The 22480-nt window shown below is 51.8% G+C and overlaps 6 protein-coding genes across 6 annotated transcripts; 3 read left to right on the top strand and 3 right to left on the bottom strand.

Moving 5' to 3' along the window:
- Nucleotides 1–274: 274 nt before the first annotated feature.
- Nucleotides 275–2422, bottom strand: KD926_004802 (uncharacterized protein; the record flags this gene model as incomplete). The annotated part of the gene is made up of 1 exon (XM_053098199.1): nt 275–2422. One exon carries the CDS (start codon nt 2420–2422, stop codon nt 275–277), a length of 2148 nt encoding a protein of 715 aa, XP_052957992.1.
- A 527-nt stretch (nt 2423–2949) lies between these two features.
- On the top strand, nt 2950–4710 carry KD926_004801 (misato family protein; the record flags this gene model as incomplete). Its single annotated transcript, XM_053098198.1, has 5 exons — nt 2950–3021; nt 3091–3293; nt 3369–3807; nt 3870–4396; nt 4449–4710. 5 exons carry the CDS (start codon nt 2950–2952, stop codon nt 4708–4710), a joined length of 1503 nt encoding a protein of 500 aa, XP_052957991.1.
- An 808-nt stretch (nt 4711–5518) lies between these two features.
- On the top strand, nt 5519–8497 carry KD926_004800 (Hsp70 family protein; the record flags this gene model as incomplete). Its single annotated transcript, XM_053098197.1, has 1 exon — nt 5519–8497. One exon carries the CDS (start codon nt 5519–5521, stop codon nt 8495–8497), a length of 2979 nt encoding a protein of 992 aa, XP_052957990.1.
- Nucleotides 8498–9265: 768 nt separating this feature from the next.
- Nucleotides 9266–10024, bottom strand: KD926_004799 (uncharacterized protein; the record flags this gene model as incomplete). The annotated part of the gene is made up of 1 exon (XM_053098196.1): nt 9266–10024. One exon carries the CDS (start codon nt 10022–10024, stop codon nt 9266–9268), a length of 759 nt encoding a protein of 252 aa, XP_052957989.1.
- Nucleotides 10025–10422: 398 nt separating this feature from the next.
- KD926_004798 (uncharacterized protein) lies at nt 10423–14510 on the bottom strand (the record flags this gene model as incomplete). The annotated part of the gene is made up of 6 exons (XM_053098195.1): nt 10423–12307; nt 12372–12659; nt 12732–12767; nt 13573–13886; nt 13976–14159; nt 14365–14510. The coding sequence occupies 6 exons, from the start codon at nt 14508–14510 to the stop codon at nt 10423–10425; spliced, it is 2853 nt and encodes a 950-aa protein (XP_052957988.1).
- Nucleotides 14511–15496: 986 nt separating this feature from the next.
- Nucleotides 15497–21526, top strand: KD926_004797 (putative AMP binding domain protein; the record flags this gene model as incomplete). Its single annotated transcript, XM_053098194.1, has 6 exons — nt 15497–15556; nt 15641–15663; nt 15816–19585; nt 19641–19850; nt 19909–20512; nt 20575–21526. 6 exons carry the CDS (start codon nt 15497–15499, stop codon nt 21524–21526), a joined length of 5619 nt encoding a protein of 1872 aa, XP_052957987.1.
- Nucleotides 21527–22480: the final 954 nt, after the last annotated feature.

The raw sequence follows: 22480 nt of genomic DNA, 5'->3' as shown, positions 1-22480 counted from the left end.
TCGTTATTGCAAAAGGCATATCCAAAAGAGCACAAGGGTCGTTTCAAAAAATAATAAGAGTAGTAATAAACAGATAGACAGGGGTAAAGAAGATAAAACAGCAAAAGATAGTTAGATCCGAAGTTAGAAATAGGAAAAAGCAAACCAGATAAAACATCCATATGAATAACGCCATTCCGCTGGGAGAGAAGAACAGGGTATCAGAAATCGTAAATCCCAAGAACCAAACCAACCGTTTCCATCAAAGAACACCGCGAGGTTAGAATCAAGACATTCACCGACGATGATGCGTCATCCGGATCGGTGCACTCATGTCTCTTCGGTTCCGCATGTCGCCGCTTTCGCTCCTTCGTTGCGGGTTTTGTACGCCAGGGATGCGACGAGCCGAGTCCGTTGGATGTGAACTAGCATTTGCCGTGCGACGGGTGGTTTCCATCGCGCTGGCAGATCGTTTCGTCGTGTTAGCGCGACCCCTGCGTGCCCTGATCTGCGCAAGTGCTTCTTCCCGGCTGACGGGAGTCCCCTTAACGGCGGAGCTCTGGTCTGGTACTGAGCCCTCTTTTCTGAGGGGAACCCTTTTCACGTTTTGGTCGTTCTTCAGGTTTCTATGGCTCGCTGCCGTCCTCAAAGGCGGGTTAACCGGGGTTGTTTGAGCGGGAGTGGGAGTCGGTGAAAGATGGACCGGGGCTGGCACAGCAGACTCGGCTTGGAAGTATTCAGCAGGCTCCTCTTCCTGGTTGAGCTCGTACTTTGCAAGAGGGCTTGTGGGCTGACGTTTGGCGGCCTCAACGGGGGACATTGGTGGGATGAAAGGAAGTTTCTTCACGGATCGGACCGGAGATGGGATCTTTTGGAACGTCCCGGTGACAGGGGAGAATGTAATCAGCGGTTCTTCGGATACATCGCTTGAATCTATCGGTGCGTGCTTGGGAGGCGGTGGTGTTTTGTCTCGAATGCTTGGGGAAGTTGGCGAACCGGCCTTCGGGACGTGCTGTTCAGCAGGCAGGCGGTTGGAGACTGGTTGATCGAGCATTTCAGCGTGAGGAGTCTGTCGAGTAGAGGCTTGGTGGTTTCGGTGCCGGGCGTCCACGTGCATTTCAGGACTTGCACCCTTGATCTGGGCTTGAGGTTGAACATGGGCGCTCTCCATCTCCTCCACGAGGCGACACGAACAACGCTTGAACTGGCATTCCATACGCAGAAACTCTGCCAGTTCTTCTGCGTTCTCTCTCATGCGCGTTTCCAGCCGAAGAGAAATCTGGAGATGTTCAACCATGGCTTGGCTGCGCATGACATCCATACGATCCTCCTGTCGAGCCTCGTTGAGAGCAAGTTTAAAGTCCTCTTCGCTAGGTCTCACGACAACCTGTTTGGCAATCTCCAGAGGAGCCTCTTCGGGGGCTTCAACCAGGGCATTTTCGGGGGCTTCTTCTGGGGTTTCCTTAACATCGGTAGGAGGCATCTCTTGAGTCTCTTGAGGGGCTTCTTCGATTTCTTCTTTGATGGCCTGCCGGGGAGTCTGTTCCTCTGTGTCCCTCTCTTCTACTGCCACATCGGATAGTCGTAGTCTCTTCGGGGGTGTGGCCTTCGTGGGGGTCTCCTCCGTTTCATCGATGGGAAAGTCGGCCAAGTAGTCTGCGGATCGTTTCGGTCTTCGAGACGCCGGGGTTGCAAGTAGGGTAAGATCGCCTTCTGCTAGAGACACTCTCGAGCCCTCCTCCTTGCGCAGTGCTCGATCGCGGGTCTTCAGGGGGTCGGCACTGTTTTTAGCTTCCGCAACGCGCAGTCGTGCTTTCAGCTCCTCGAGTTCTTCGGTGAGTCCAGCAATTGCGTAGGCTCGCTCGAAAGCTTCCTGTTTAGCCTTATCTTTCGATTTTCGCTCCACCTCAAGTTCCTCTTTATATGCCTTGGCCTCCCCTCGTGCTTCCTTCAAATCTTCCTGCGTTTTCACCAAGGTCGATCCTGCACGAAAGGCCTCCTTCCGTGCCTTCCGGATTTCCTTCTCGAATATCGTTCGTTCGTGGGCTTTGCGTTCCTTGGATGCTTGCAACTCCTCCAGCAGCGACTCAAGGCGCTCGCTGATACGGCGCTCGCGAGATTGCGCCTCGGAAAGTTGAGCGGATACATTCGATAGCGCAGACTCTGCCTCTTCGCGTCCAAGAATGGCTCGTTGAAGGGCTGCCGATGCGCTGGCAGATTGCTGCTGTGCCCCTGCCGGGCTACCCGACCGCGATAGCTGGTTCAAAAAGGCAACCTTGGATTGTACATCAGAGTTGGCCCTAGCGCTTTTCCGATGAATGTCGAAGATATCGGATGATTTCGAGGGGGACTGGGGCGGTAGTTGCTGTTGGTTTATTCGTTCAGGCGAGAGGGGGTTGAGTGCTTTTGTCGGACTCGACAACAGCTTCGTTGGCGACGACATGATGGATGCCGTACAGGTAGACAAGTGAAGGTTAGTAGGATGAAGAGGTCAACAAGCCAAGCATGACAGCCACTGTGTGAGGACTCAAATAATAACAGCCCCGTGGCCAATCGCGCCGGTGTGGAGTGGTTGTTCGGTTGATCTTTATCGGTGACGCACCCACAACAACGCCAACTTGTTTACTGCCAAGCCCATGGTTTGTGTCATGTGACTGTTGCCCTTGACAACCTGCGCTTTTCCCGATATGGACGGCTTCCTGTCACGTGGAAGAGTACCGACGCTATGCCCAAAGTGGCACATCCCACTATCGGGTAGCCCGTGCGCCACGCTGTGACGCATTCCGCCATCGTCCCTCGCTGTTCGGGCAGAGAGCTTAAGCTAAGTCTATTTTGGTTTTTGAGGTGTATGTGTGTGTGTGTGTGCTGTATACTTCCACTCTATACTATCCCGGCTGACCTTTTGATGGTCTTCACGTCTAGCAAAACCAATGTCCCGTCTTACGTAGCAAATTTACTTCCGAATCAGACATGCATGAGATTATCACTCTCCAACTAGGCCAGAAGGCCAATTACTTGGCAACGCACTTCTGGAACTTGCAAGTAAGCTCAAATTGATATTCTGATTCTCAAGTCCTTCCAGCTCATAATGATTTTCTAACTTTTGATCAGGAATCATACTTCACATATGACACCGAAACCGAGTCTGCTGTTGACCATGACGTTCACTTTCGTCCCGGCGTAGGAGCCGATGGGTCCGAGACGTATACTCCACGAACGGTCATATACGACTTGAAGGGTGCGTTCGGCACTCTTCGCAAGTACAATGCCCTCTACGAGCTGAGCGAGGACGCAAATCCAGGCCAAGGACTTTGGTAAGAACTCTCGATCTCTTTTGCCCATATCTTGGGGAGAGTCAAGTATGATGTACTGGTCCTCACCGTCTATAGGGATGGAAAGGAGATTATACAGCAGCAGACAGCTGTTCCTCAGAGTGACTACCAAAAGAACCTAGATGCAGGGCTTCCGGCACCTCAGCTTTCTGCAGAAACGGTGCGGTATTGGTCTGATTACAACCGACAATTTTATCACCCACGTTCCATTGTCCAGCTGAATGATTACGAGCTCAACTCCAGAGTAATGCCATTTGAGGACTGGAATGTCGGCGAGGACCTTTTCGATGATCTCGACAAGGGGCATGACTTGCTTGACCGAGACGTGAGACCATTTGCAGAAGAATGTGACCAGCTGCGTGCGCTTCAAATCTTCACAGGGTCAGACGATGCCTGGGGTGGGTTTGCTGCGAAGTATGTTGACAGGCTGCGAGATGAGTATGGCAAGAAGGCCATCTGGGTCTGGGCTATTGAGAGTGGCGCAAAGGTTCACCGGGTAAGTATTTTCTGGCAGTTCTCTCTTTAATTTGTCATGACACTTATCTTTCTCGAATCTAGCAAACACAGATTAAACGAGACATGAACAAAGCCCGGACTATTTGTAACATCTCCCCTCAAAGTTCCTTATACACTCCCATCATAGACCCACCCAGCCGCCTTCCAAGCACCATCAATCTCAACCCGCACTCCCAATGGTACACTTCAGCATTGATTAGTTCTGCCATGGAGACGGTTACACTGCCCACTCGTCTTCGTCCGTACCACGATTTCGAGGCGTCTTTGGCAGGCGACGACAGTATTCACAGAATTTTCGAGCTGCAGTCTTCCATTTTGAGGACGGTGGACGATGAGAAGCAGAGTTCTAATTCTAAGGGATCAAATGAAGGAGACGAATCGTCCAAGGTCCAGAAAGAATTTGATTTAGACTTCTCGTATGATAGTCTGGATAGCAACACGTCCCATATCTTCAATCAACTTAAGGTGAGACGCGGAATTGAAGGTACCGAGGACAAGATCCCTTCCATGAAAGACCTGAGTCTTATCCGGAAAGAGCGCACTTATAACTCGGAGCCAAATTTCCAAAGGTAAGTGCAGACTACATCCATGTGCGCCGCAAACAGCTCATTTATCTTTTAGTTTCCACACGTCACTGCAATTCCCCGTTCTGGACAGTTTCCCGAGTGACTTATTCTCGGCGGCTAACCCGGAAGGAAAGATGAACGTTCTCGCAACTTTGACGGCATCCTCGCGGACAGCGGACAGAATTAAAGCCATGGAGACAGTTGCAAGCCGGATCATCGGTATTGACGAGCGTGAGAATATTGTGAATGGGCTAGGGGAGATTCGTGAAACCTATGAAACTGGGTGGATGAGTGACTCGGATTTTGATGACGAGTAAATAATTCCCAGTTGATCATACAAAAAAAGAATTCCTTTTTGACCGTGTACGAGTAGGTTCTTGTTGCTAAGTTAAGATTTTTCTTGGTAACTATATATAATCCGGTTGGTGACTTAATATTATGTCAAAATAAATCAATCCTTATTCCATATGATGGACCTAGGATGTTGAAGGATAATCCCAGTTGATCCGTACTCTGTCAGATTTACTCACAAATGATATGCTACGCTACTGTATAGTAACTCTGATTCATGCAGCGACAATAACAGAATCGACAAGAATAATGAAAAGCCCTGCAGATCGGCGCCCTGTGATCTGCAGGGCCAGGGATGCAAACATGCCGTACCGGGGGGTGTTTGCACCGACGGGCGGCCAAACGTGTCCTCTCCCGGTTCCAAAGTCCCTTCGAGACAATTCGACTCCTTGTCGTTCGGAGGTTCCCATTACTCATGCTTACTGCCAGGTGGCCAGTATTTTCTGTACCTGGTTGCCGTCTGAATGGATCTGTTGACTTAACCTTTTTGTACGAACCCTCTTTCCTCGTTTCCTCTCTATTTATCGCTGACCGACTCGACTCGCAGTTTACGATAACAAGCTTGCTTCGCAGCTGTGGGCCGGAGCTTTGGATTGTCACTTGTTCAGCAGGTGATCCTTAGCCCCTCAGAACACACACTAAAATAAGACCTGTGTCTTTCCCATTCTTTCAGAGAACTGCTCAGACTCTATTCAAAGTATGTGTCTAGATCGCGCAAGGAGCCACTGTGACTGAATTGACTAACACGCAGCGCTAACTAGGACTTCACAGACAATGGCGTCCCCTGGCCGGCAACGGAGCGTAGCTCCGCTACGCCTTTTCAGCTCTCCAGTTCTTTCCTTCCTCATCGTCCCTTTCCTCGTCTTCTTCCTCAGCTTTCCCGCTTCCGCCGCCGCCGCGGGCTCCGGCGTCATTGGTATCGATGTAGGCACCGAATACTTCAAGGCCGCGCTCGTCAAACCCGGAATTCCCCTTGAAATCGTTCTTACCAAGGATTCGAAACGCAAAGAAACAGCTGCTATTGCATTCAAACCCACCAGAGAAGCCAATGCTCCGTTCCCCGAAAGATTCTACGGTGGCGATGCTCTTGCCCTCTCCGCTCGGTATCCTGACGAAGTTTACGCGAACCTGAAGACACTCCTCGGACTTCCCTTCGAAAATGGAGAGAACGAAGTCGTCAAGACCTACCATGATCGCTACCCTGCTCTCAGGCTGGAAAGCGCCGGTGAACGGGGCACCGTTGGACTGCGCAGCAACCGATTGGGCGAAGCGGAGAAGAAGGACGCATTTCTGGTCGAGGAGATTCTGGCCATGCAACTGAAGCAAATCAAGGCGAACGCTGATGACTTGGCTGGTAAAGGCTCGGACATCAAGGACGCTGTCATCACCTACCCTTCATTCTACACTGCCGAGGAAAAGAGAAGCTTGCAGTTGGCAGCGGAGCTGGCGGGTATCAACATCAACGCCTTTGTCACTGACGGCCTGGCCGTTGGGTTGAATTACGCAACCAGTCGTACGTTCCCCGTTGTCTCCGACGGACAGAAACCCGAGTACCATGTTATCTTCGACATGGGTGCCGGCTCAACCACCGCCAGCGTTCTGCGTTTCCAGGGACGCTCCGTGAAGGACGTTGGAAAGTTCAATAAGACCATCCATGAGATCCATGTCTTGGGTGAAGGCTGGGACAGGTCTCTGGGAGGCGACTCGCTGAACGATCTTATCGTCGATGACATGGTCGCGGCTCTGGCTGAAGACAAGAAACTGAAGGACCGTGTCACCGTCGCCGAGATCAAGGCTCACGGCAAGACCATGTCGAGGATCAGGAAGGACGCTGAGAAGGTCCGTCAGGTCCTCAGCGCTAACACCGAAACTGGTGCGTCGTTTGAGAGCCTGTATGAGGAGGGCCTCAACTTCAAGTACCGCATCACACGCTCCAAGTTCGAAGAGCTTGCTGAACAACACATCGCGCGGGTTGGGACACCCCTACAGCAGGCCTTGGCCGCTGCTGGATTGCAACTTGACGACATTGACTCCGTCATTCTTCATGGTGGAGCCATCCGCACACCGTTCGTCCAGAAGGAACTGGAACGCGTCTGTGGATCTTCCAAGGTTCGAACCAACGTCAACGCGGATGAGGCCGCTGTGTTTGGAGCTGCTTTCAAGGGTGCCGCTCTTAGTCCCAGCTTCCGCGTCAAGGACATCCGAGCAAACGATGCCTCTGGTTACCCCGTGGTGTTGAAGTGGCCTTCTGAGAACAAGGAGAGACAGCAAAAGCTCTTCACCGCTACCTCCCAAGTGGGGCCTGAGAAGCAGGTCACTGTGAAAAACCTGAATGACTTTGACTTCAGCTTCTTCCATCAGGTGCCTGTCGGTGACAATGTAGTTGAGTCACCCCTTCTGGGCGTCCACACCCAGAATCTCACCGCCTCTGTCGGAAAGCTCAAGGAAGACTTTGGCTGCTCGGAAGCAAACATCACCACCAAATTTTCGATCCGACTCAACCCCGTCGATGGTCTCCCGGAAGTTGTCAGTGGCTCCGTGAGCTGCGAGGTGGAGAATGCCAAGAAGGGAATTGTCGATGATGTCAAGGGTTTCTTCGGCCTTGGGTCGAAGAAGGATGGACAGGAGCCGCTCGGCGAAGACGGAGAGGCCAAGGAATCCATCACCTTGGAGCCGGAGGAGCCTCAGGCGTCCACGACATCGTCCGCTGACGAGACCGCTTCCACCGCGTCTGCCAAGGAGAGCAAGAAAGCTCTGCCTCAAATAAAACTGGAATCGATTCCCATCAGCTTCACTTCCGCTCCCTTGGGCGTTCCTGCGCCTTCCGCGGATGAGCTCGCTCGTATCACGGGTCGCCTCGATGCCTTTGATACCTCCGACCGCAATCGTTTCCTGCGCGAAGAAGCCTTGAACGAACTGGAGGCCTTCATTTACCGGAGCCGTGATCTGACCGAAGACGAAGAGTTCGTCAAGGTGCTCAAGGCCGATCAGCTCGCTGCCCTCAAGGAGAAGACTGCCACGGCCAGCGACTGGCTCTACGAAGACGGTGCTGACGCCACCACCGCGGAGTTCAAGGAACGATTGAAGGCGCTGAAGGACATCGTAAACCCCGCACTCAAGCGCAAGAGCGAAAACGCGGACCGTCCGGCACGCGTTGATAAGCTACAGGAAGCGTTGAAGAGTGCCAAGACGGTGATCGATGTCATGCAGAAGCAGATCGATCAAGATGAAGAACTTTACTCTTCCAGTGTCAGCGCTTCGTCCGCCAGCACTACCGAGTCGTCCTCGACCACTTCTTCCAGCGAGTCGGCATCAACATCTGACTCCTTCGAAGACCTTGAGGAAGACCCCTATGCGTCTTCTTCCTCCACCAAGACCACCACCTCCATCAAGCCCCAACCCACAGGACCCAGGTACTCCGTTTTCCAGCCCTCCGACCTCACCGGCCTCACCAAAACCTACGAATCGGCCAACACCTGGTTCGAGGCGCAACTCGCCGCGCAGGAGAAACTGACCATCTCCGACGATCCCGCCCTCGTGGTGGCCGAGATTGAACTCCGCCTGAAGGAGCTCCAGCGCACCATGAACCGCATCTACGAGAAGATGGGCGCCGCGGCAGCGAGATCCGGAAAGGGTTCCTCCAAGGACCAATCGTCCAAGAAGAGCGACAAGAAGGAGAACGCCAATAAGGAGAAAGAGGCCGAGAAGGAGCAGAAGCCGAAGAAAGACCCCAACTATAAAGACGAGCTTTGAATAAATAAAAAATAGCTTACGTCATTTGATTCCCCTAACTACTTACCACACAGGTCAAATTGTTGGAGTTGGGCATGAGCGTTCTGTTCCTCTTTTTTCTCTTTGTCGTTATTATATTATTATACACTACACTACATCATATCTCCTGATCCTGTTTTGACCTTACCTCCCTACACTTTTTTTACGGCCATGATTACCTATATTGTGTGCCCTGTGATTTCTTTGTATCTCCGGTGCCTGTGCTGTATGTAAACTAGATAGAGGCTCTATCGTGTTTCAAAAAAAAGAAAGTATTCATGTTGGAATGATACAATATTCGCATATTGGTACTAGCTATTCTATTCGTACAAAAAGTAAGACTCGCTATGAGAACCCATCCATCCTGATAGCCTGTCTTTCTGACAGACACCAAATCAAAACCGTTCTCGGAGACCTGGGTATTTAGTAACATGTGCAATACAAAAATCAATCAATCGCCTGGTATGATATCCCAATCCGAATAACGCCCAGTAAAAATGTACACATGAAGCATGTCGTAAGAAGAAAAACCAAGACGCAAAAGTTACAGCGTTCAGGCAGAAAGCGAAGACTCAGGTCCTCGAGCATACCCAGAAGATGGTTATGATTGCGCCGAGCAAACACCGAAACCAGTCGGTGTGGTTGCATCATATCCATGCACAACTCGAGGCCCGAAGATAAAGGTATGTCGAGGGTATGTAGATTTCTGAGCATTTGGGGTGTTGTGTTGTGGAAGAGGTGACGGAATATCTAAATTCCTCCCATTTGGATCTCATAGCCACTTTCACGGCCCGGGACGTAATCCATGTCGACCTCCTCCCGACGCCTCAGGAAAGATGGCTCGTCAAAGTCATCGACATCCATCGTTCTCTGCTGCTGCTGCAGGGCAACAAACCGACGTCGCTGGTGTCCTAGCGTGGGGGCAGGATATCTCCGTCCTGCGGTGGAAGTCAAGCTGTGCCCATTGCTTGGGTGGAGAGTCGTCGAGCTATCAGAATCAAAGTCGCACTCGTCGTCAGCCCAGTCGTCGCCGAAGGTGCGTTTCTGAGCAGTCGGTTGAGTGGGGTAAGAAGCGGCCGATTCCTGACTGCTAGCTGGAAGCGAGAAAGCGTCTCCGTCGTCTGTAATGAGCTGGTCGCCGTTGTGGTTGTAGTCCGTGCCGCAGAACGGAGGAAGCTCGGCATGGGCGCCTGCGTTGCGACGCAGGGCGGTGGGGTCGTATGAAGGGAAGGTTGTTTTGGCGTCGATTTTAGATCCATTGGTCTTGTAGCCGTCGGCGACGGATTTGCGGACACGCATGCCGACGGAGAGAAGGGAGGACTGGACCGTTGCGGGGACCGTGGGGGTGGGGGAGTAGGTCCTGGCGGAGTAGTGATTGTGTGAGATGTGTGCATCGCAGGCAGAGGCTGATTCAGAAGAGCTAGAAAAGAAGGTGGTGATGGGTGGTTGAAATCGCCGGCGTTTCGAGAGGTCGTTTGTTTTAGGGGCAGTTTGCAAAGCAGGCGACATGATGGAGTCCAAAGTGAAATAATGCTAGTATTAAGGGTGTATTGGGTTTCCCCTTGCTTGTCTAGCGGAGTAGTGATGTCAAGGAATGACTTGAGAAAGATCGGGGAATGTGGATGATGAGGGGGAAGGATGCAAGGAAAGAAAGAGGAGTGGAAAATAAATGAGGCTGGGGAAGTTTCGGCGGGACGCGACGCGGGGTGACGCGCATATGCACGTGCCAGACATCCAATATATCCTCTTTGGGACGCGCTTAGGGCCTAGGGTTGCCAGGGGAAACTCGTGACGTTTATATATATCTTCCCAAGTAGATCCAGAGTATGAGAAGCTTTTCGAAGTTTCCAATGAATATACCGCTCTATAAGACAATTTTTAAACTAGCTATATACGATCGAACGTACTTAATTACCAGCGTTTCCTCTCCGACCACCGCGTCTCTGTCGGTCTTGATGAGCCCTCAGCACATTACGTGTTTCCACCAAACTTCTCTTGCCCTTGCTCCGCGCTTTACCCAATGTCATAAGGAAGTTCTTTCTGCGCGCCTTTTCTTTGTTCGTAGTACTCTTGCCCTCGGACTCCTTTTTCTCCTTGCGCTTTGCCGTCACACTCTTGTGGTCAGCTCGGTCGGTCTTGCCCTCCTTAGCATGAGCAATTCGTTCTTCACGGGTGAGTTTTCCGGCGGATAGGGCGTTCAGTCCTTCAATCTCCTCCGCCGTCAGGGGGTCGTCTGTGTGGCGGGTGCCGTTCGCTTGCTGTCCACGACGAGGCTTGCCACCCGACACAAGGTCATTGACCGCCGCTTCGGTGCGAAGCTCTTGAAGTTTGGCCAAGTCGGCTGGCGTAAGAATACGGGTCGTCGCGATACTGGGTTTGGACGACTCGGGCTTGTTCTCCGTGGCGTCACGGTTGGTCTTCTCGCCAGACTCGTCGCCCTGTTTGGCCTTCTTAGAAGGGGGACCGCCTTTCTCGTCTTCTGAGTCGCTCAGCTCAATTTCAGCATCGCTCTGCACATTGATCCATTCCCCAGAATCGTCGCTATCTTCATCATCCTCCACATTCCAAGCTGCCCAGTTCGCTGCTTCATCTTCCTCCTCGTCTTCTTCCGCGTCAGAAGGCAGGCCCTTCTCAGCCAGCCGCCTCTTGCGCTCCTGCTCCTTCCAGTTCTCCAGAAGCTCGAGTCCTTCGATGCCGCCGGTCTCCTGCTCTCCGAATCGCTTCTCCTTCTTATCTCCCGACCGTAGACCCATAGATGCCTCCTTGCCACGGTCACGTCTCTTCAGCATCTCCGGGTTCAGATCCCGGAAGAGACTGAGCAAGCCTCGGGCTCCCATAACAACACCCTTATCCTTACTCTTCCTGTACATGACGAGATCTTGCAGCAACGTCTCGTTCATGGCCAAAGGCTGTCGTGCACAAATTTCTCGGATGGCGTTGAGACCAGCCGTGGCCACTTCCGATGCCGATGCCTCAGACACGAATTCATTGGCAATCTTCTGGACGAGAGGCTCGAGATCATCGGGGGGGATCAGGTCGTGCGAAGCCTGCGCAAGTGATGCCAAAAACGATGTGACGGACGGCTGCCGAGGGGTAAGGTATTTCTGGAAGTAGGAGTAAAGATGCATGATATGTAGTTTATGCAATCCAACCAGGCGGGAAACAAGCTGAAGCACCTGGAGTTTCTGCTCCAAATTAAGCTTCGCTTTGGTGTTCTGGAGATGTTTCGAAAACAAAGTCTCCGCGTAGCCCTGAGGATCGTGCAGAAGATGAAGGGCGGAGAAGTTCAAAGGATGGGGCTGGCTCTTCTTACGCTCCTTTCTCTTGACCGTAGCTTTGGCCTTTTCCACGGCGCGAGACTGCTTTCTCGTCTTCTTGTTGATTCCAACCTGGTGTTTGACCCGACCGATATCAACGGCTTCGTCGTCACTGCTCTCATCTTCCATGTCTTCGCGCTCTTTGTCGCCGCCCAGGAAGAAGCGAACGCCGCCGATGATGACCTTTTCGTTCTCGGAAAGACTTGCCTCTTTCATGACTTCAACAGCTTTGGCGTCTGACCAGATCTGGCGCTTCCAGAGTTCACGGGTGAGTTTAATGGCCCACAAGCCCTTGGATGAGGTCCGATCCGAAGTGACCAAGTTGAAGAGGACTGTTTGCATGGTCCGGTTCAGTTTGTGGTTTATCGTCTTGGCATTGGATGAGCGGAGGTCCATCAGAATCTTTTGGAAGATCAATGCTCTTAGCGTCTTGCTAGGTGTCGAGATAAGAATCGGAAACAGCGTTTGTAGCAGTCTAAGAACCGAAAGCAATCAATTAGCAGGTAGATCACAGAGATCTATAAAACCTAGTGACTTACGTCGCCGAGTCGAGAAGATCCTTCTTCCTCAAGAGAACCAGGCTTCCGACGATCTTCTCGCGCAGTTCTGGTTCCAACACCTGATGATGTTGCGACAAGATGTCGATGAGCTCTTGAGGGAAGTCTTTGGTGATTTCGGGGTAGCAGTCGGCGACATGAGCGATGAAATCGATCAGCTCTCGCAGCGAAATAATTCCTGTGTCGGCCGCAGATGCTGGCGCCGCCATGAAGATCTCGCGGTGACTCTCATATTGGTAATGTTGAGCGCGGAAATCTTCGACATAGGACCTGGCGCAAACGGACAGACGTTAGTATCATGCTCTAGCCGACAAGATGAAGTATTTAGCGTGAAGGTCTCACTTCGGGTCCCGACGGATTTTATGTTGGAGGTTAGGCCTGTACAAGAAGAGATGGAGGTGTTAGCGGCGAACGAAAACTTCACGTTGGAGGCCAGAATGGCGCCCATCACAGAAGGATTGAGAGATACATACAAGTCAGCCTCGACCTTTTCCAAGGCTCCCAATTTTCTCTTCACCATTGCGACGGAAGGGGTTCTGGAAGAAACCCAAGAGGTGTGGTAGATGGATAGAGGTTGTGGTCGGAGTGATCGCTGAGCTCCGCCGGGGAATTTTTTTTTTTTTCTTTTCCCTCCAGCACGGGGGCGGCCTATCGATAAGCGATCGAGTTCTCACGCTCGAAGTACCGACGAGTCTGGCCTGCATATGGGAAACTTCCATCACATGAATAATAATTACTTTATTTTCTTTCTTCAACTCTAATTGGGATGGATATTAGGTAGGTGCTCGTCATTTTAAATTCGTTACTTGCCTCGTCTCTTATCGGAGATTTGCCAGACCAGTCGGCGAAAAGGTCCAAATACCTACTGTCACTGAAAATGATGGCGGGACTTTCAGAGAACAAAAAGATATCTTTTTCATGTAAAAAAATCCTAAAGGTGCCGACTTTAATAAAAAAAAAGCCTGTGAGGTCTTCATGATCGCATCTCAACTACTGTAGAAGAAAGCCGTCCGATTTTTCCTTTTTTTTGTTTTGGATGTTGCTCCCTCCCGTTGACTGTCTTCAGGTATGTACAGTCGCGCAGATGCATGCAAATCGACTGAATCCTAATAAACCCCCCGTCCACTCCAGTACACATAAAACCAGGACCAAACGGAGAATACGCCCAAAATTACCCCTTTACCGGTTGCTCTTGGCAACACGCTCGAGCTCGTCCTTCTTCTTGATGGCATAAGAGTTGGAGCTACCCTTGGCAGCGTTGATCAGCTCCTCAGCCAAGCACTCGGCAATGCTCTTGATGTTACGGAAAGAGGCCTCACGGGCACCGATGGTCAAGAGAGCGATGGACTGGTTGACACGGCGGAGAGGAGACACATCAACGGCCTGGCGACGGACGGTACCGGCGGAGCCAATACGGGTGCTGTCTTCACGGGGACCGCAGTTGACAATGGCGTCGACGGCGACCTGGAGAGGGTTCTGGTCGGTCATGATGTGGATCTATCAATGCAAAAAATCTTGTCAGCGTCCTGTGCTCGATTCCTCCATTTGCGATATGCATATCATTCTGTCGCGGGGAAAGCACGTACGATCTCGAAAGAGTGGGCAACGATGCGGACGGCCATGAGCTTCTTTCCGCTGTTGCGGCCGTTCATCATGAGCGAGTTGGTCAGACGCTCGATGATGGGGCACTGAGCCTTGCGGAAACGCTTGGCGGCATAGCGACCGGCGGTGTGAGGAAGGTAGACAGGGGAGCGGATCTGGATGTAGTCGCTGTACGAATGAATTCCTGGTCAGCCAATCCCATTCTGGATATTCCTGGTGTTGTTGTCTTCGCGTCTCGGGCCCGCGGTTCTCCATCGCAATTCGCATCCAATATTTCCCTCCCATTTCAAAAACCGATGGTCGAACCATAGCCCAAAATTCCTCCTCTCGCGGTCTGTCCTGAAAAAATCGCATGGGATTGAGGATCACCTACGTCAAGGAGATATCCCTGATCTCAACATCCTCGTAGCTCCACTTGTTGAAGAGCTTGACGGCACCCTGCTCGGCGATAACATCCTTGGGCAGGACGTTGAAAGCCGCAACGGGGCTTTCGACCTCGACTTCCCCGTGATCAGACATATTGACACCTGTTGTCGAGGGAGGGCTTCGTAAAAAGGTGACGGACGGTGTCGTTGGGTGAACCTGCGATGTCGACGATAGCAGTCGGTCGGCTGAAATGTGTCGGTTGGACTCAAGGAAATTCAGGTGCGCCTCGCTTAGTTGTGGGTGGAGTTAGGGCAGAGGGTGCCCCAATGAGCGGGTAGAGGTCATGTGAGCACTGCACTAGTCGCCCCGGAGGCACTAGGCCAGGAACGGGCTAGCGCCCTTCCCGCTTAGACACCGTCGAAGCATCGCGGATTCCATCATAATGTAATCTATATCGGGGCCTTCCATGGATTGGGTCTGCACTCGGCAAACAGGGTTCTGGGAGTATGCCGTTTAAACCTTAGTCCCGTAGATGATTCCCATCGCTTAATGTTACTACTTACTAGAATTGTGCATATAAATCCCAAATAGGATCCACCTATCTCTCCAACCCCGTGGTCAATGCTCATATCGTAGATGCTGATTACCGAGGGAGGATATTATATCTTCTCCTTTGGTCCCCCAAAGTAGAGATACATCGATATGGTGTTGTCGGCCCTTCTGAGAGCCCGCCACGAAAGTGAAAGACGCCTCCCAGTTCTTCCGCCGAGGTCAACGGCGATCCGTTTTGCCCGGTGACCCAAGAAGGCGCCCTGAAAATGTGGCGGTGTAGCCCTCTGCCCCCCTTGATTGGTTCCACGGGTGTTTGTGGGATGATCAACCCTAGCCACATCGGCAGGTGACGTTGTGGCTTGGAATTGAATAAGCGCGGAGAAACAGAGACAACAATGCGAATACCACCCTGACAGCGACATCGCAAACTGCCTCACGAGTCCAAAGATCCTCTCGTTTCGTCAAGTGCCCTTAGATAGCGGCCCCATCAACCCTGCGATGAGGATCTCCCCGTCCCTCTTATTCTGTTTCCTGCGCATTTGAGCGAAGAACCCCTCAATTAGTCCCGCCCCTGCGCTTCTGTGAAGATGGCCGATGACAACCCCGAGGTCCAGGCCGCTTTGCGGGACCTGGACAAGGAATTGGAGGTATGGAAACCGAAGCGACGCGCTCATCGTCCAGTGCGGTAATTTTGAGCGCCATATAGCTAACGAGTTCTCGCTATCGTGTAGGAGGGTGATATCACGGAGAAAGGGTAAGCGCCCTTGACCAGACGGATACAAGAGACTGGGCCTGTGTTTGAGCGCTGTGGATCATGATTGATTGCCTTATCTGTTTCACGCTGGGAGACAATTCATGTGGCATACTTGCGCCCGCGGAAGTGGTCTTGAGCTGACTTGATAAAAGTTACCAGAAGCGGCGCACGATCCTCCTTTCCCAATTCTTTGGGCCGAACATGGCCCTCGGTTTCAATGCACCTAGTCCAGAAGACCATTCCCCATCAATGACAAGTTCAAGCAACGCTCCGCAAGCAATCCTCAACGTTCGACCGCCAACGGCCGATTCTGCAAACCCGGAATTCGCTGCGCATTCGCCCTTCCATAGCAACCGTGATACTCTTCAGGGCAGCGGAAGCCTCGGATGGGACCGAAGGATCAGCGCAGATACTCAGACTTCTGCTGATAGAGACAGTACGTTCCTGCATGGCCACGACCGGATGCCATCGGCTGGATCTTACGATTCCCTCTTCCTCCCGAAGCCACCGCAAGCCCCTGGCATGCAGGAGGACTCACGGACGGCGACCCTTATGAGCCAGAATTATGCGTTCAACCCTGCTGCTCACCACGAAACTATAGATCAACCTACTCCGGGTGGCTATGAGGGTTACGAAGACTATGACGCCACACCCGGCGGGGTCACGCGACAGTCGACCATGCTCGATTCTCAGCAAGGATACTTCTCGGACTTCGCGGGGCAGCAGCAGGATGATTACAGGGATAGCTATTGTGGTGGTGGATTTCACAGATACTCTCAGTCTGATGCTTTTTCGCCCACTGCAAACATGGCGCCACCACTGATCCCTGCGTCTGAGCTGCCTGATGGCCCGACGATCAACCACATGCTTCCCTTAGAGCCCCGTGACATCCCCTTTGCTGTGCAGGACCCGCACGATAAGAACGTCTCGATGGCGAACTTCGATAATATACCCACCGTTCTCCGACACCGGGCACGGGTTCACTCCAAGCAGGCGGCTTATTGGGTTCTGGACCAGAAAGGCAAGGAAATTGCATCGATCACATGGGAGAAACTTGCAAGCCGAGCTGAGAAGGTCGCTCAAGTTATTCGTGACAAGAGTAATCTGTATCGCGGCGATCGCGTGGCACTGATTTACCGCGATTCCGAAATCATAGAATTTGCCGTGGCTCTCATGGGCTGCTTTATCGCCGGAGTCGTGGCGGTTCCAATCAACAGCCTAGAAGACTATCAGAGTCTTAACCTGGTTCTTACTTCGACCCAGGCGCATCTTGCACTGACCACGGAGAACAACCTGAAGAACTTTCAGAGAGACATCACTACGCAGAAACTTAACTGGCCGAGAGGAGTGGAATGGTGGAAGACTAATGAGTTTGGGAGCTTCCATCCGAAGAAGAAGGATGACACGCCACCTGTGGTTGTTCCAGATCTCGCCTACATCGAATTCGCGCGGGCTCCCACAGGCGACATGCGCGGTGTCGTCATGAGCCACCGTACCATCATGCATCAAATGGCTTGCTTGAGCGCGATGGTTTCGACCGTGCCGCCCAACTCTAGCAGCTCAAGGCAGCGCGGTGAAACCCTCATCAGTTACCTGGATCCCCGCCAAGGCATCGGTATGATTCTAGGCGTACTTCTGACGGTGTACGGTGGACATACAACTGTCTGGCTCGAGGACCGGGCGGTTGAAACCCCTGGACTTTACGCCCATCTCATCACGAAGTATAGAGCTACGCTCATGGCTGCCGACTACCCTGGATTGAAGATAACTGCCTATAACTACCAACAGGATCCGATGGCTACTCGGCATTACAAGAAAAACTCCGAACCCAACTTCGGAAGTGTTAAACTCTGCCTCATTGACACCCTCACTGTCGACTCGGAGTTCCACGAAATTCTCGCAGATAGATGGCTCAGGCCTATGAGGAACCCGAGAGCCCGGGAGATCGTCGCTCCGATGCTCTGCTTGCCGGAGCACGGCGGTATGGTGATCAGTGTCCGAGATTGGCTGGGAGGCGAGGAACGGATGGGTTGTCCTTTGACCCATGAAATGGACCCCGAGGAACGCGAGGAATTTAAGAAAGAGGAGAAATCATCTGAGAAGGCTTCTAACAGCGGGTTTGGAAGCAGTCTGCTAGGCGGAGGGTCAGCGGCCCCAGCCCCGAAGGAGCAATCGAAAAATGAACTCGGAGAGGTTCTGTTAGACAAAGAGTCTTTGAAGAGCAACGAGGTCGTTGTCTTGGCCATGGGTGAAGATGCTAGGAAATTTGCCGGAGCGATGCCACACGCTGTTCGTGTTGGTTCGTTCGGTTATCCGATCCCTGATGCAACTCTTGCTGTCGTGGACCCCGAGACCAGCCTGTTGTGTACCCCAAATGTCATCGGCGAAATTTGGGTGGACTCTCCCTCCCTCTCTGGAGGCTTCTGGGCGCTGCCGAAGCATACCGAAGCCATCTTTCATGCACGTCCGTACAAGTTTGAAGATGGCAATCCCACGCCTATTCTGGTGGAGCCAGAATTCTTGCGAACCGGTCTTCTTGGCTGCGTGATAGAGGGTAAGTTGTTTGTGCTTGGTCTCTATGAGGACCGTCTTCGTCAGAAGGTAGAATGGGTGGAGCATGGCCAGGAGATTGTGGAACATCGCTATTTCTTCGTTCAGCACATGATTGTCAGTGTCCTCAAGAATGTGCCCAAGATACACGACTGCACTGCGTTCGACGTTTTTGTCAACGAAGAACATCTTCCGATTGTTGTTCTAGAATCATACGCAGCATCAACAGCACCAACAACCTCAGGCGGCCCCCCTCGACAATTGGACTCTGCTCTCCTCGAGTCTCTGGCAGAAAGATGCATGGAAGTGCTCTACCAAGAGCATCACTTGCGAGTCTACTGTGTGTTACTGACTGCGCCCAACACTCTTCCCCGCGTTACCAAGAACGGAAGACAAGAGATCGGCAATATGCTCTGTCGCAAGGACTTTGATGCCGGTACTCTGCCTTGTGTTCACGTCAAATTTGGTGTGGAGAGGTCGGTAATGAATCTGCCCATTGGCGTTGACCCGGTCGGAGGTATCTGGTCACCACTGGCCTTGATGTCGCGGCAAGAAATGCTTGGCCTGGAAGAGAAGCAGTACTCCGGTGTGGACTATCGGGATGTTGTTATGGACGATCGCACATCGACGTCACTGAACAACTTCTCAACTATTGTGGACGTTCTTCAGTGGCGTGTTTCTCGACAGGCGGAGGAGCTGGCTTACTGCTCCATTGACGGCCGTGGAAAAGAAGGGAAAGGCATTACCTGGAAGAAGTTCGATATGAAGGTTTCGGCTGTCGCGACCTATCTACGAAACAAGATCAAGGTTCGTCCCGGCGATCACTTGGTCTTAATGTATACCCATTCCGAGGACTACGTCTATGCTGTCCATGCCTGCTTCTGCCTTGGGGTTGTTGTCATTCCCCTGGCTCCGATTGACCAAAATCGTCTCTCGGAGGACGCTCCTGCCTTCCTTCATGTCATCAATGATTTCCATGTTAAAGCAATCATTGTCAACAGCGATGTGGACCACGTCATGCGACAGAAGCTTGTTTCGCAGCATATCAAGCAGTCGGCCCAGGTCCTTCGAATCGGCGTACCGGCTATCTACAATACCTCGAAGCCCTCCAAGCAGTCTCATGGCTGTCGCGAAATGGGTTATACTGCGAAGGATACATGGCTGCAGAGCAATGTCCCTGCTTTGATCTGGACATATTGGACACCGGATCAGCGAAGAATCTCTGTCCACATCGGCCACGACACGATCATGGGCATGTGTAAAGTGCAGAAGGAGACTTGTCAGATGACCAGTTCAAGACCAGTACTCGGGAGTGTGCGTAGTACTCTAGGTCTCGGGTTCCTTCACACATGTTTGATGGGTATTTACGCCGGTAAGTGAAGTGTCTTAAGACTGCATTAGTACCTCGCTTTCTGACTAGCGTCTAGGAGCACCAACATACCTCGTGTCGCCCGTTGACTTCGCGCAAAACCCCATGACTCTGTTCGTGGCGCTTTCTCGGTACAAAATCAAGGACACCTACGCTACCAGTCAGATGTTGGACTACGCCATGACTGCAATGGCTGCAAAGGGATTCCGGCTGGAAGAACTCAAGAACTTGATGATTTCTGCGGAAAGCAGACCCCTTGTCGATATTTGTAAGCTTCTCGGATCTCGCTCTGGAGATGATTAGGCTAATATGGGTGCGCTTTACAGATCAAAAGGTTCGCTTGCATTTTGCCTCAGCTAGCTTGGATCGTACCGCGATCAACATCGTGTACTCCCATGTTCTCAACCCCATGGTTGCCACCAGGTCCTACATGTGCATTGAGCCAGTTGAGCTCTGGCTTGATCTTCGATCCTTGAGACGCGGACTTATCTACCCGGTGGACCCAGATACTGATCCCACTGCGCTCGTCGTTCAAGACTCGGGAATGGTTCCTGTCAACACCCAGATCGCGATTGTGAATCCGGAAACTTGTAGCTTGTCCCATGTGGGTGAGTATGGAGAGATTTGGGTCCAGTCAGATGCCTGCGCCAAGTCCTTCTACGGATCCAAGCAGGAATTTGACCAGGAACGATTCAATGGTCGGATCGTGGACGGGGATCCTAATGTTGCCTATGTACGGACTGGTGATTTGGGATTCCTCCACACTGTCAGTAGGCCCATTGGACCCGGCGGCCAGCCCGTTGAGATGCAGGTTCTATTTGTTCTCGGCGGAATTGGAGAAACCTTCGAGGTAAATGGGCTTAATCATTTTCCCATAGACATTGAGATGTCTGTTGAAAGATGCCACCGCAACATTGTGGCCGGTGGATGGTGAGCTGCCCTGCCCAATTGATCCGATCCGGTGTATCGTTGCTTACCCTGTGTCCCAATAGTGCCGTTTTCCAGGCCGGCGGTCTGATCGTTGTGGTTGTGGAGGTCACGAGAAAAGCCTACCTGGCCTCTCTCGTCCCCGTGATTGTTAACTCTGTTCTCAACGAACATCAAGTCGTCGCCGACATCGTCGCTTTTGTTCCCCACGGAGACTTCCCCCGGTCTCGTCTCGGTGAGAAACAGCGCGGTAAAGTGCTAGCATCCTGGATTACTCGGAAGCTCCGGACCATTGCCCAATTTAGCATCCGTGACATGGAAGGATCTGAGCTTCCGTTCGCAGAGGCTCCACAACATCGCGTTAGCAGAAGCTCCAAACCCGGAAGCGTGATGGGTAACAGCATGCGACGGTCTACCGTTGTAATGGAAAGTGACTCGCCCGCCGTCCCCCGATCCCCAGCGCCAGCGCTTATGGAACATCCTGAGACATCAGGCGATCCTTACCCGGTGGTGCAAGGACTAGGTGAGGGATCTACTCTGAACAGCCCGTCTACCATCCCAGAAATGGTGTCTTCTGTTCCGCAGATCACGGAGCCTATGCGCCCGGCTACCTCTTCCACCAGTGGAAACATCCCGGCTCCAATGGATCTTCCCCAGACCATTGGAAATCCAGACTTTGGCTTTGACTTTGGTGATTTCGCCACCTCAGCTGCCACGGCGCCTCTGACTCAGACAGCAGGTCCGGCTCCTGCAAATGAATCCCTGCCTTATCGGCCCGCAACAGGACATGCTTCACAGTCTAGTCAACCTAGTCAACGGCAGTATGGCAGGCCCCCCAAGCCGCGACCCTTTTCCTACGAACAGACCGAGTTGCTAGACGATGGCCAAGGCGATTGGGCACAGGAAGCTTTGATGTACCAGTCAGCACTAGGTGCGGATAACGCACACGGCCAAGGCGGATCCAACCAGGCTTTCGGTGGGAACAGGCAGTTCGAAGATGGCCGTTACGGATACTAGAGACAGAAAGCGAGCAGCTACCTTACTTTCGACCACAGTCTAGTGAGTGAGTGGACTTGATTTGGTCCCGGTATCTCTTTATGCACTATATTTGCCCGCCATCTGTGTTTAGAGTCTCTTTTTTCTTTCCGTTTCGTTTTTTTTGGCTTCTGGCATAGTCTATTATATCTTTTTGTTTCTCCCCTGGCATCTTGTTCAGTTTTGATTTCCCCCTTTGCATTCTATTCCTTTCTTCCCTTTCCCCCACCAAGTCTCGTCTTTTATCCTTGTTGTCCATCCCATATCAGTCAACATCGACCATATCCCATGATTTGAAATGACATGCTATGTTCTGTACATACATACCATACCAACCTACCATACCCCCTTCTTTTCCATACACCTTGCATGTAATTACGAAATTTCAAAATCATTTCTTCGTCTGCTTAGGCTCTTTGCAAGTTTCGAGGTTTTTTTTTCCCTTCTTGCCTGCTTGAATGCTTGAAGTTGTCTCCTCCTTTTTCTATATTAGTCGGTGTCCCGCAGATATATATCTAACCGGAGAGAGGAAAGGGAAGAGGGTGGGTTGGAGGGGGGTTAGAGAGAAAGAAGAAGGAAAGAGAGAGAGAAAAGGGATAGACGCGGAATGGCTTGGATATATGTGATGTGATACTTGACGTTCTGCTTGGAAAGCGATGATATACGCGCATACATACTTCCGTACCTAGAGCTGAGTTCTCTACCTACACCTCGATACTTGGCTTATTATGTGAATTCATTCTCGCTCATTTACTTGAACTCCAGTCGTAGATAGAATCCCTCCTAACCCAGGAAATGAGAACAGAAATTTTAGATGACCCTCAATGAATAAAAACCGAACAGAATTCTCGTGATCATTCTGTATAAGCAGAATTCTTTTTATGGATCTGGGCATTTATCTTGTGCAATAATCCATCCATCCCTTCAACTTTTGTT

Source organism: Aspergillus affinis, assembly GCF_023601865.1.
Source record: "Aspergillus affinis strain CMG 70 chromosome Unknown NODE_22_length_351263_cov_86_343593, whole genome shotgun sequence".
NCBI classification, from domain to species: Eukaryota; Fungi; Ascomycota; class Eurotiomycetes; order Eurotiales; family Aspergillaceae; genus Aspergillus; species Aspergillus affinis.
The sequence above is the reverse complement of the archived record's forward strand: the minus strand, read 5'-3'. Positions and strand labels throughout refer to the sequence as shown.